Here is a 12,244-nt window from a genome sequence, read left to right on the forward strand (position 1 = left end):
ATTTTGTATTTTTATCATGAACAATTTAAAGAAGTGACAAATATGTATTTTCCTTATAAAATTCTGTAGCCACAGCACCCCCTGCTGGTTGAGATTATCCAAGGCAGCAGTCTGATTACCATGGCCACGGCGTGTATCTTTCCCCAGTGACCGGAAGTGGCTGCAGCAGCGGAAGTTCACTGAAGGAAAACGCGCGAGTTCTCGAGTGTTTTGTAGATTTTAAAGCTCTGGACGTTGTTTTTAACGAGACTGAAGACGTCACCGCGTGTTTATGTTCGATTCCCATCAGGTCGTTTCTGTTTTCACACGTTTGGATTAACCGGAAGCAGCGGAGGAAGAAGGAGGAAGCGGTCCCCAGGTGAAGCGGAAGTGCACCTGGTGAAAGCTAAGCTAGCGACGACACGTCACACTCGAGTCAACACACAGGGGCTGACGTATGTCTTAATAGTAATGGTGATTTAGTGACGTAGAAAGATATTTATCCTCATAAAGACACAAACAAATATCCTTTAAATAAGAGTTGAGCCTATTTCATTCTTCAAGGTTTATAACAGTAATAAAATAATAAAAGACACATTTAGCTTTGCTGGTGTCACTGGTCCAACTGGGGCCGGATGATGAAACCGTAACAGTCATTAATGCAATATAGTTTTCATCAATAAGTCCAATACATAAAAATATGTCAAATGTTGCTGCTGTTTATCAAGTGTTTGTCATTCTCTGCTCATAATGAAGAGTTTAAAACTTCAAAGAATTAATAATCTGACATCTTTATCATCATCATCAGCTAAAACTTTCTTTTCCGTGGTTTTTCTCTGCCGTGTCAGATTTGAATGGATGTCACCTGAAGCCTGCTCCACCAAGCCATCAGAGACCTGAGACCCCCCTTGTCCCTGGAGGAGGTGGAAGCTCACATCTTGATTTCTGCAGTGACAGGATGTTCAAGAAAACCTCCTGGAGGAACACGGTCAGTGATGCGGTGAGTCTCCATCAGGACCAAGCGCTCAACACAACCATCTTCCTCCTGAAGTCCTCCGGCCCCACAGGGTTCCTGCTCCGAGCGGAGGGAGACATCAGAACCTACAAGGTAAAGACCTCTGTGCCTCAGGACACGTGTTGTTCCAGCTCCTGTTAACGATTCACATCCAGACTCCGGCGTGTTCTCCTGCTCATGTTCAGGTCTGCCTGGGTGACCCACACACGTGCACGTGCGTTGTGTTCACCAAGAAGCAGGAGCCGTGCACACACATCTGCTGGTAAACACTGTCACTTCATTTAGAAACATGAAAACTGATGTAATTGAGGTTTGATATTTCACAGTTTAACCATAAACTTCTTGTAAGAGTTTTTCTTTTTCAATAGCTCTGGAATAAACCTCTAAACTTTTTCATTAAAGGGTTTTGTTGCGGAAATTCAGAATACCCAGAGAACATGAATGTAAGTTGTGCTATATGCTATAAACATTTAGATTTGGGTTTTATATTTAGACTCTTTAAAAATGACTGTTTCATGCATTCAGGTTCAACTCTGGAACATTTTGAACAAGTTCACTGGAAGTTTGAGAAGGATTGACCCGCTCTTGCCTCCTGTCCTCCTCCTGACCTCATATTAAAACACGTCTCTCCCCCAGATTCATTTCAACACGGACTTGTTGAGAGACAGATCTCTGAGGTGCTCGACGGTTTACACCAGCCCAAAGCCCACCGGATGGAAACCGATCACGCCGCCGCTCCCGGGGCCTGGAGCCGAGCCGCCCCGGGCCCGGAGCCTGGAAGTGTCTGCCGGAAGCCGATCCAGGCCCAGGATGTGTGTCCCATCTGTCAGGAGGAGCTGCTGGAGAGAAAACTGCCGGTGTCTTACTGCAGGTGTGTGTTGGGTGGGCGGGGGTCGGGCTGGGGTCAGTGTTTCAGTCCAGTCATGTTTCAGTGTGATGTAAGAAGCTCTGGTCAGCTTTTTATTCCACTTGTGACCAGAACATGACCCGGTTCAGAACCGTCACTTCCACTGCAGCACGTGCAGCTGTTGACACGTTGGGCGGAAATCAACAGCACAGATTTTCGGATGTAATAAAACCAGGCTCAAGTCTCTTGATATTCACAGAACAGGATGCATCTTGCAATCACAACACAATGATGTGGGAAAATCTGGATTTCAGCTGGATTTTCTCTTCCTCTTCTCTCTCAGGTCCAGTTGTGGCAACAACGTCCACATGTCTTGCATGAAGGTGTGGGCGGATCACCAGAGGCTGCTGGGCCACGAGGAGACGGTGAAGTGTCCTTTGTGCCGGGAGGACTTCAGCTCGGGGACGTTTCTCCAGGAGCAGGTGAAGAACGCAGAGAAGCTCTTCACGGCTGCAGAGAGAGAGAAGCCGAACAGACACCTGGGAGTTTCCTGTCACGTCTGCCAGATCTGCCCGATCACTGGCAAATGTTTCAAGTAAGGTTATGGAAGTCATACCTGGGAGGTCAAATATAGATATATGGATATATTTGCCTGAGATTTTATATATCCGGCTTCTTCCCCCAGACCATAAGAACGCTAAACCTTGTAATGTTTGCACTCATCAGTATTACTTACATTCTACTCATTAATATATTTTGTTTTAGTTCTTATATTATATTTTAGGTGTTTATTTTGCTTGTGTGGTTTTCTTTCTCCATATTTTGGATCATGTTAGAAGGGGCCTGTAACCACCGGCACGTGAGAAATGAAGTCTTGGAGTCTTTTCTTCAGATTTGGTCCAAGCAGAAACAGAGAAAGCAGTGGTTTGAGTGGACATGCAGCCACAGGACGGGAACTCTGCTGGATTTTGTGATAAAATGAATAATTCATTATAACTATGTATTTCCCTGTGATGCTGTTTTCACATGTCTTGTGAAAAATGTTAATTCTTTCCAGATGCACAGTCTGCAGTTACCTGTACCTGTGTGAGGACTGTTCAAAGAGAGGCTGCCACCCACAGCATCCGCTAGCTTCACGAGCAGTAAGCTGCTCTGTGTGTGTATTCACTATCAGCCAGTCACTCACTTCAAGGCTTTGAGGAAACGTTCAAACTAACTGAATATACTTGAAACAGACAAGAAGAGATGAGTGGCACCTTGTGGACCAGAGAGAGGAAGCAAAGGGAGACGCCTCTCAGTCCACAAATGACAGGTGAGTGGTTCACTTTAGCCAGAAATCAATATCGTTTCTGTTTAGATTAAAATGAATATTCAACTATTTATTGTCTTCCATCTCTATCTCCAGCTTCCTGCCTGTGGCTTCAGACCGTCTTCCAGAAAACGTGTTGGGAAGTCTCCCGACTGTCCAGGTGAGATCCGGGTCTCGGCTCCTGGACGAGGGGCAGCAGTGTCGGATCTGTCTGCAGAGTTTTACCCTCGGCCAGCGTGTCCGAACTCTGCCCTGTCAGCACAAGGTGAGACTGGAAGGGCCATGCTTCATTATAGTCCTTATTCTAAAGTCTGTTATAATTTAAGTTTGTTATATAGCCCCCCCCCCCCTCTGTCTCTTCCTTTCACCCTCACATGTTCACTCACTCCTCAGTTCCACGCGGACTGTGTGGACGAGATCCTGCGGAAGTCGAACTCCTGCCCTCTGGATGGATTTATCATTTATAACCCTTTGACCTGGAGAGCCAGTGAGAAGAAGACCTCCAGCTCCTCCAGAAGCTTAACCAAACCAGACGATGGTTTAAAGGACCTGTTCATCCCCGGGGTGGCTCTGCTGCACAGGAACGCTTCATCTGCTCCTTCACGTGATCCCTCAGAAACTATCCACCTCCCTCACGAGCTAAGTGACCAGTTTGTTGACTTGTCTGTTCAGAGAGGAAAAGGAGTTTTGCAGAAACAACAAACTCAAGTGTTCCCTGACGCCGTCTCCTCAAAACTCAGAGAGCAGCAGCAGATGAACCTGTTTGTAGGTTCTCACCGAGCAGAACCAGTTCACACAGCTGCTGCAGCGTTTCCTGTGCGGAGAACTTCAGCTCAGCCCAAAAGATCCGGCCTCACTGCTCAGGACAAGACGGAGAAACTCACCTCAGAGCTCAAAATGACCGGGGTCTTAATGAGCTCATATCACAGGAAGACAGACATTTAAAGTTTAGCTTCGTAGATTGTTTATAAAAACAAAAGCTCCTGAACAACAGTTGGTATCAAGTAGTTTTATTAATTATAGTGCACAAAAAGACTAATAACACTACCATTACTAAACACAAGAGGGGGGAGAAAGAAACTAATGTTGAAAGGCTCGACACACGAGGAGCTCAGGATCGAACAAATCAACACAAACACACTCAGCGAGGGCACTTTGAAATGGGAGTGGCAGTCGGGTGGTAAAAACAAAGTGTTCACAAACTGCTGGTGTCCTCGCTGGAGACACACTGGGAGGAGTCACTGGTGATTTGTTCGTTATCTGAAATGATTTAAGTGCTCGACTTGTTGCTAAAGTTAAAAAATACAAAGCTCAGGGTTTGTTTTTTACACTCTCCTAAAAAGACCAGGCTCAGATTCAAATAAATAATCCACGTTGATAACACAATAAAAAGAGAAACACACCTCAGTCACAGTCCAAGATACACAAGATGTTTGTTTTACTATTAACGTAGAAAAAAAACACATCATATGAAACGTGGCTACAGAATCGAGGCGTGAACATAGAAAATGAACTCAGCATTAAAAGGTTTTACTGTCGCATCATGGAGGAAGACTAAATATGGCAAAATTGTTGCTGCACTTTATTTTTAATTCATGATAAATATTGCTAGTGGAACCTTTTTTTCTCGTATTCATATTTTTATCCTAAACTTTGTAACAAATGGGCGATGACATCACTTTTATTTGTTGTAATTGTAATATTTACACTGTGAAGATTTTTGTTTTCTTAAAGTTTCTGGAATTGTTGTTTGTTACAAATAGGTTCAGGTTAAAAAAAGTTATATTAAAAATGTATTCAAACCAAGCAAGAGTAAGAGTCTACGGCCGCATCAGCCAATATGAGACCTAATGCTAAGCAGGTGTAATAGTGAACAACAATGAAATATTGACCTGATGGTGGCGCTACATGAAAAGTAAGGATCATCAAAAACAGGGCGTGGCTGGGGTAAGAAAAGGAAGTTTAATAATCTGAATTTTAGGACGTAAAAAGTCAATATACATCTCGGTGGGTCTTAATTATGTTAATGTTTATTTAACGATACTTTCATCGCACTTTAAAAGGACTTGTGTTGGAGACATGCAGGTTTGTAATGTCTCTGTGTTGTCGTTCTTTTTTAACGTTACAATTTACGTACTGAAATCTGTAGAAACCCTAAAAAAAAGGACAGAAGTATCTGTGAACTAACTTTCGTGGTGATTTTGCAGAGACGAGCAGTTAAAATCTGATCACGATCCATTTAATAGTTGTAATTACATGTTCAGTGTCACTATCTTTAAAACTTCATTTTAAAAAATACATTAAAAAAAACACCATTCTCTCTTCCATCACATCTCTCCAAGCAACAGAAGTCAAATTGATCAGCAGGTGAATATTTTTCAGTTTCAGGGGAAAAGACAGAATCCAGTCACACTAATTATCATAACAATAATAATAATCATTTTGTGCCTGTTCTTGTCAGTGCCCATGGATGTGGTGAAAAATATAATTTAGATATTTAAAAGTAGTCCTGGGTTGAGTTATAATCGGCAGCAGAAGACTGAGTAATCTAATCTATAATGATATTAATTTCCCCTCTCAAGTAAAATGTTCAAAATGATTTAACACACAGAAGAGAAACATTCATATTCATGCATTCTTACACAACTGAAGGCGTAAAAACCTTGAGTTTGAGACGTGACTTAAAAACGGCAGCTTAGCTTTTACAATGTACATCAGTGCTCGGAGGGAGTCGGGGAGTTAAAGCTGAAGCGTCTCACTCACACACAGAGGAAACCTGACGAGACAAAGCCTTTTGATGTGACCAGATGAGATGTGAAATCAAGATGTCGGCGCTACGAACCGGGAAAGCTTCCGTGTGGTGTTGAGTTGACAGCAGGCAGTTATGGTGAGGATAAGTGCACTACACATCGACCGGTACCCGTGTCCAACCGGCCGGACACACGTGGTGCCTCTGGACCACGGGCGGTAAGAAGGCACCCTCTTCAACGCCAGCACTGAGGACTCTGGGTAACGTGCTGTGAAGAATCTCGCTGGTGATCTTCAGATTCGGGAGGACGAGGGGAACGCGGTGCGCGAACTTTCATGTGTCGACGTGACGTGGAACCTGCTTCATTTCTGTAGCTAGCTTATGTGTTTCTTTGGCAAAGTTGCACAACGATAACGGAACAACAACGATGCAGAAACTCATTTGTAGCTCACGCGGGGTTAAATAGCTAACGGGACATTTAAAAGAAAATCACAATGCTAGTCTGGATGAGTGAGATCGTGAGCCGGGCTCTAACTTCGCTTGGTGGCAGGTCTCCCCTCGCGGACGTGCTTGGCACTCCTCTTCTCCGCCTTCACCCTCTCCCTCACCTTCCTCAGGCGCCGCGGAGGAGGCGTCCCTCTGGACTCGCTGTCCTCCTGCGCGCTGGACGTGTCCATCCCGTCCCTCTCCTCGGGAATGTTGGGAATAGCCCCGCTGCTCCCGTCTAAAATGTTCCTCAGGTAGGGGTCCTCGGGGGTGCAGGTAGCAGTGGTGCCACTCTCGCTGCTGCTCAGGTCCTGGTCTTCGCCGTAGCGCCCGGCTCGGCCGTGGTGCGGCAGGGACGAGGCCCTGAACGAAGGCCGCTCGCGCTCCGTCTCGCGGATGCTGTGCAGAGGCTCGTTCATGTCCACCCCCGAGTCCAGGCTGGTGTCGTTGCTGCTCGCCGGGCGGTGGCGGCTGTGCAGCTCGATGATGGAGTGGCGAACCGATGCGGCCGGCTTCCCATCCAACGAGACGAACCAGGCTCGGGCGTGGGACGAGGACGACTTGCCCCGGGTCAGCTCCAGCAGAGTGCGCTCAGAGAGCCCCTGCAGGTCGCTGGGCACACCGTGCCCCCCGCTGAACGCCTCCATACCAGCGGCCTCGTTCAGCGTCCCAGGCACGGAGACGGAGGACTCCAGGAGGTTACTGTAGCGCCCCCACACACCGGCGTTCGGGCCCTGGCCTGGAGGAGGGGTCTCCAGAGGCTGCGGCTCATCTTGGCTGCTCTGCTGTGGGCTGCCTCCCCCCTGGGAGTGGTGGTGAGGGGCTTTGGGGAGTGTCTGGGTGTAGCTGTCTTTACTTGCAGGCTCAGAGTGAGCATCGTACTCGCCTCCGTTCCGGGGGAAAGTGGCCGACTTGCAGCCCGACAGCTCCTGACCGCTGAACAGCTCCGGGGCCTGGATAATGGCCACCGCCTGGTTATAGATGTGAAGCAGCTTATCTGGAAAGAAGTTGTCAGAGTTCATGTTGGCCCGGTTCTGCTCCGACTTCTCCCGAAGCCGAGCCACCTCCTCACTGTTGATGTAGTTGGGCGATGGCTGCAGACCTTTCATCCGATCTGAGTTGATGTTGTGGTAAAGAGAACTCCCTGGATCCTCCACGTAGATGTTGAAGTTGGCCTTGTGCCGCGGCGTGGACGAAGGTTCACACTGGACGCTGCAGGTGGCGAGGCTGTTGTCCCCGGGGCGGAACAACAAACCCTCCTCCATGTGGGTGGAGGTGGTCTGGTCTTTCTTCACAACCGTGAGTTTGGAGAAGCGAGCCCTCCTCCTTCTGGGCTCCCGCTGCGAACCTCTGAAACAGAATCAAGATGGTGAAGTTCTACACGTCTGACTTTACATTTCACATTTCTGAGATTTCTTACCCGCAGTGACAAAGCAGCAAGGACAGACATGCGATGACCACAGCCAGCGTTCCTCCCAGTACTCCGATCAGCAGGTAGGTGTGGTGGGAGAGGAACTCCAGCGTGCTTCCAAAATCTGAATGGTCGAATTCAAACATATATATGAATAGACAAATCAAACTATCTATATATGTTTATACATGTGTGACGTTTGAGGTTTGTAATCGAACCGTTTGAGGAGGGCAGGGGGGCCGCGATCCAGAATCCCAAATGGGAAGCGGTGTACGTCCAAACCAGTTCCAAACCAACTTTCTTCACTATTCCAAGACCCTGATTCTCCCAAGCACCTTCAAACAGACAGTGTGTTTGTTAGTTGTGCATAGTGGAATAAACAAATGAATCAAAGCTACCCCCCCCCCCCCCCCCCCCCCCCCCCCGATCTGTATTCATACCTGTCTTCAGGTTGAAGGCCCAGGCCGGCACAGTGTCCGACACCCGCAGGTGGCTGCTGTGCCCCAGGGGGAGGCTGATTTGAATGGGACCTCGAACCTGGAGCTCCTCGTCCCCCGAGTACAGCAGAACACTTATGGCCGCCACCGCCTTCAGCTCTATGCTCCTGAACACTGCAGAGGAGATCACAAGGAAGCGTTTAAAACTGGGTTCAAATAGTCCAGACTGGGAGTAAACTGGTTTGAACATTTATGAGGCCTCACCTGATTTGTTGCCGATGATGCCAGGAGTGCAGTTGCCACAGCCTTTCGCTAGATGGTGCTGTGGTACAGTCAGGTAGGCCTTCACTGTGGAGATGTTGCTCTTATTGGAGACGGTGAGAAGACTCTTGGGGAATTGAACCTTCGGCTGGGATGAACTGTCTGTGGGTAACAAGGTGGGTAATTAGAAGAATAATTCTGGACTCACCTGAGGTGTATTTAAATAATGTAGCTTTGATTCAGTGTGACTTTTATCAGGCAGAAAACAGCAGATTTGATTTTGCTCTAAAACAGTAATAGTGTCTTTGTTTTATTCACATTTGAAATCTCAAACTTTAAACCACCGAAGTTAAATTAAATCAGGGACAAACTCAAATCTGAAAATGTAAAACCCAAATATAAAAGGAATGATGGATAGTGAAGGTTGTGTTCTTTATGACAGGGTTCACTTTACACATTTAAAGAATAAAGACAGAATGCTATGGGAATAAAGTCGTATTTTAAGCCATGTGTCATTTTATACAACATCAAACAGCCCAGTGATGAGCACTGGTTCCCAGCGAGGACGTGTTCTCAGCCCTGTGAGGTGGTTGGTCTGGTGACATGATGTCACATGACCAGGGAAATGACCGTGGACACGAGAAGGAGAGGAGAGCTGCTGATCATCAACTTCCTGACTCCACACGGACTCAATGAGACCAGGAATCTGTTTACTGGCTGTTGTAATAGATTGTACTGATGCTTTATTGTACATATTTATATTTTTCTTACTTTTATATGCTAAAAAAAACTGTGACTGTACATATGACACCAACAGTTTGAACTTGAACCTTTGAGGTAGAACATCAGAAGATCAGGAAGTTGTCAGGAAGTTTAATAAAAGTTTCCCTTCCTGTTTATTTTATAATTACTTCATTTCTCAATACTTCCCTCTATCAGAAGCCCTGTTTTCATTTTATTAACGTCCTTGTAACGTGATTTGTTCGTCTTGCTTATTGTGAAGCACTTTGATTCTGTGTTGTGAAAGTAAACAGTGAGAAGTCTTCTGCACGTACCAGGTAACTTCCTGGTGATGAGCACGGAGTCTTCAAACAGCCACACGTTGCCCTGACTGTGAGGCAGCAGCAGCAGCGTCACCGCAGAGAAGACTGAGGGACACACAAACCTCCAGGTCAGGAATCACACACAGAGAGGAACACACAGCTGTTTTCATCACAACTTGTACATGTCAAAGAGTCTCTGGTGCAACCACTTCAGTCATTTTGGAAAATAAACATATCGTTTGTATTTAAAACCTATGGGTTGTGTTTAGTTGGAGATATTTTATTATTTTAGTTTGAAACAAACACGACATTCACACAAGCTTTTGTGTCTTTAATTGTGTTATTATGATATAGAAGCTGTTGAGTCCCTTGCAGGTCTGCAGTGGCACCAGCAGATGGCACCACCTCATGCAGCCTGTTTTTAGGGTTCAGCAGCACAAAAGGGAGGCGCCTCTGACGCTGCAGAGCGAAGCACAGATGACACATTTATTGGATTCGTCCCTCACAACACCTGCTCCCTCTCGGCTGGGAACACCACCTCCCTGCTCCTGCCCTGTTTAATGCCGAGGAGCAGGAGGAGGACGTGGGATCGGGGACAATGGAGTCAGGCCCAGGCCCCCCCAACCCCCCCACCCCCTTCCTTGTGCAGGACAAAGACAGTTTGCTGAGGCAGGGATACGTTGAACCTCCGCTCCACACAATCAATAAAATGACTGTAGCACACGGTGTCCAGTTACATGAGAGCGTGATTCATCACGAACGAGCCTCAGTGACAAGTTGTGTGTTTGCAGACAGTGTCGTTAATATCTAATGACTCTGAATAATGCATAGGGGCCTGTGTGAATTATGGCTGCGTGGCTAATTGTACAGAAAACGTGTGTGTGTGGTGTTTTTTAACCATCATCCTCGTCTTCATTATTCTATTCATGTGTCTCTATGGAGCCATGTGCCCTTGAGCAAAGCACTTCCACTTAAGGCCTTGATTGTGTTTGTTCTGCTGACGGTTTGGGCCCCGTTGGAAAATCCTCTTTACCCTTCAAGATGGAGCTGTGACCCAGGACCTGGTCAACCAGTGATTATCAACCAGTCATTCCACTTCTATCTCTATATCACTGCACTGGTTTCGTGTGTTGTCAGAGCCTAATGGTTTGTTTTGTGCTCCTCCCGGAAGCCGTGATAACTCACTGGGTCTCTTCGTGGTGCTCCATGGCAGTGGGCTGGGGACGTAGCCTTCCTTCTGGCCCAGCAGGGTCAGACTGAGGCCCGGGCTGTAGGCCACCCAGAGCAGAACCTCGCCTCGCGGCCCGGTGGCCACAGAGCTGCTCAGCGTGTGGTTCAGGTAAACGTCCACCGAGGCCCCCGGCAGCGGCTGACGGGTCACCGCGTCCCTCACCAGCACTCTGAGGGCGAACCGGGGCTCTGGAGAGAGGATGACAGAGAGTTAAATCTTCAATGAGTCTCTGCATGAGCTCCATCAGCATGCAGACATTTCCCTCGCCATGAAAAAGTGATGAGGCCAGCAGGGCTGAGGAGGAAGAGCCACGCTCGCCATGTAAGACGGTTCACCTCTTCTTATCGTCACAGTAAAACATGTAAATTCATCTTTATCCTGGAGTTGACTGCTGCAGTTCACCCAGGGAAGAATCAGTGTGTGTTTTCAATGTGTAGTTCACACGACACTGCTCACACACCAGATGTAAACACAGACTTTGCAGCAGTGAGGTCATCGGTGTATCAGCAGAGGATTACCCCCGGCTGGAGATAAAACCCTCCACACCTTCACTTTGTACTTAATCCTGCAAATTATATTCAATAACCTATAGACCAGATTAAATAGTCAGTTTAGGGTTTAGAAATCCAGGATTAATTAATCTGATGAGGCTTTTCACTTTGCATCTTTTACTTTGATTGTTCATTACCTTTAAAAACACGTATTATAGTCTCGGCTGCAGGAAAATAAGGTTTTAAACATAAAAGTCTGTTCAGAGAAGTATTAGGCAAACTGTTTATTCTGTTATTTTATATCTGCAAATTAGCTGTGATGGAAAAAAACACAGCGTCAACACAAAAACAATAAATGTGAGATGCGTGCAGCGCTGCTCCGTCGTGAGTCACAGGTAATTAGCATCTCTTCTAACAATGAGCTGGAGGCCTTTGTGTGAGAATCACCTTGTGTCCGGGCCGAGGGGGCCGAGGGGCCGCGGGTGGCTCCCGGGGAGGTCGGGTCTATGACCGCGGCGTGGTCTCCATTGTCCCCGGGCGAGGAGGAGGGCAGGCCGCCGCCCTCCTCCGCCGCCCTCGCCGTCTCGTCCAGGCAGCAGACGAGGAGCAGCGACGGCAGGAGGAGCAGCAGCGGCGGCAGGCAGCGTTCACTAGCGGGCATGGCGAGAGGGGGAGCAGGCTCACAGACATTACGGACCACGGAGGAGAACCGGGTCCGGTGATCGCTACGGCCTCATCCCCCCTCAGCGTCGGTGGCTGTGCGGACTCCCGCGGTCAGAAGATGCGCTGGTGCTGATGCTGGGCGTGAGTCAGATCGTCTACCAGCACAGATGAGTCACTCGGTGGAGAAACACGATGCTCATCAACACGGCCTTAAACAGAATATCGAGTAATTGAATTGTGTTGTTTCTTATTTAGTTTGTGTTTTGATTTAAAGTTATTCTTGTGTTTGTTTTGATTTCTATCATTTTCATCACATTGTATT

General features: G+C 47.3%; 2 protein-coding genes across 2 annotated transcripts; one reads left to right on the forward strand and one right to left on the reverse strand.

Moving 5' to 3' along the window:
* The first annotated feature begins 910 nt into the window (after positions 1-910).
* zswim2 (zinc finger, SWIM-type containing 2) lies at positions 911-4,573 on the forward strand. The gene is made up of 9 exons (XM_062381015.1): positions 911-1,087; positions 1,180-1,256; positions 1,397-1,437; positions 1,631-1,865; positions 2,185-2,436; positions 2,899-2,983; positions 3,077-3,153; positions 3,247-3,415; positions 3,544-4,573. Exons 1-9 carry the CDS (start codon positions 938-940, stop codon positions 4,093-4,095), a joined length of 1,638 nt encoding a protein of 545 aa, XP_062236999.1. The 5' UTR covers positions 911-937; the 3' UTR covers positions 4,096-4,573.
* Positions 4,574-6,429: 1,856 nt separating this feature from the next.
* fam171b (family with sequence similarity 171 member B) lies at positions 6,430-12,141 on the reverse strand. Its single transcript, XM_062381014.1, has 8 exons — positions 11,707-12,141; positions 10,723-10,956; positions 9,550-9,642; positions 8,498-8,656; positions 8,237-8,407; positions 8,015-8,131; positions 7,806-7,920; positions 6,430-7,735 (listed from the first exon to the last, which is right to left on the reverse strand). Exons 1-8 carry the CDS (start codon positions 11,918-11,920, stop codon positions 6,430-6,432), a joined length of 2,409 nt encoding a protein of 802 aa, XP_062236998.1. The 5' UTR covers positions 11,921-12,141.
* Positions 12,142-12,244: the final 103 nt, after the last annotated feature.

Source organism: Platichthys flesus, chromosome 22 (assembly GCF_949316205.1).
Source record: "Platichthys flesus chromosome 22, fPlaFle2.1, whole genome shotgun sequence".
NCBI classification, from domain to species: domain Eukaryota; kingdom Metazoa; phylum Chordata; class Actinopteri; order Pleuronectiformes; family Pleuronectidae; genus Platichthys; species Platichthys flesus.

Bases quoted from the DNA above. Each gene is read 5' to 3' on its own strand.
- zswim2 (XM_062381015.1), top strand. From the start codon at position 938: ATGTTCAAGAAAACCTCCTGGAGGAACACGGTCAGTGATGCGGTGAGT. The intron at 2,984-3,076 runs GTAAGCTGCTCT...TACTTGAAACAG, and splicing joins ATCCGCTAGCTTCACGAGCA to ACAAGAAGAGATGAGTGGCA. The intron at 3,154-3,246 runs GTGAGTGGTTCA...CTCTATCTCCAG, and splicing joins TCTCAGTCCACAAATGACAG to CTTCCTGCCTGTGGCTTCAG.
- fam171b (XM_062381014.1), bottom strand. From the start codon at position 11,920: ATGCCCGCTAGTGAACGCTGCCTGCCGCCGCTGCTGCTCCTCCTGCCG. The intron at 8,408-8,497 runs GTGAGGCCTCAT...TCTCCTCTGCAG, and splicing joins CATCATCGGCAACAAATCAG to TGTTCAGGAGCATAGAGCTG. The intron at 7,736-7,805 runs GTAAGAAATCTC...ATTCTGTTTCAG, and splicing joins TTGCTGCTTTGTCACTGCGG to AGGTTCGCAGCGGGAGCCCA.